Source organism: Acyrthosiphon pisum, chromosome A1 (assembly GCF_005508785.2).
Source record: "Acyrthosiphon pisum isolate AL4f chromosome A1, pea_aphid_22Mar2018_4r6ur, whole genome shotgun sequence".
Classification (NCBI taxonomy): domain Eukaryota; kingdom Metazoa; phylum Arthropoda; class Insecta; order Hemiptera; family Aphididae; genus Acyrthosiphon; species Acyrthosiphon pisum.
The window spans coordinates 110,282,032-110,282,660 of NC_042494.1; the positions used below are offsets into that span (position 1 = coordinate 110,282,032).

General features: G+C 37.7%; 1 protein-coding gene across 1 annotated transcript in view; it reads left to right on the forward strand.

The window, feature by feature from the left end:
* Positions 1–528, forward strand: part of LOC103307640 (ATP-dependent DNA helicase PIF1-like) — a 1,044-nt gene extending 516 nt beyond the window's left edge. The window contains exon 2 of the mRNA XM_008189873.2: positions 1–528. Within this exon, the coding sequence (XP_008188095.2) occupies positions 1–436 (436 nt within the window). The 3' untranslated portion in view covers positions 437–528.
* The last annotated feature ends 101 nt before the right edge of the window (positions 529–629 follow it).

Sequence of the window (629 nt, forward strand, 5' to 3'; positions counted from 1 at the left end):
GGCACACAAACATTCTCTTGAGGCGTTGGACAGGACATTGAAAGACATAAGAAACAATGACAAACTGTTTGGCGGCACTCTGTTACTCCTTTCAGGTGATTTCAGACAAACACTTCCAGTCATTCCACGTTCAACATACACTGATGAGATCAACGCTTGCTTGAAATCATCACGACTGTGGCATAATGTTGAAAAAGTACAGCTGAAAGTAAACATGCGCGTTCAAATGCTTCAAGATCCATCCGCTGAAACATTCTCAAAACAACTGTTGGATATCGGCGATGGAAAAGTGGCTTTACATGAAAATACTGGATGCATAAAATTACTGACCGATTTCTGCACAATCATTAATTCGCAAGATGAACTTATTGACCAGATATTTCCCGATATACACATACAATACTTGAATCTTGAGTGGCTGGCAGCAGTAGCGTAGCCAGGATTTTTTTTCGGGAGGTGCTGATCAACTTTTACACTTTTACACATTAAATACGTACTAGCACAAATAGATAGCTGAAAAGTGTTAATACATATTGTACATTTTTAAATATTTTAAATACAATTTAAGACTTTTTGAGCTACTATCATAGACCATTAAAATAATTTTTAACATTTCGGGGGGGGGGGGG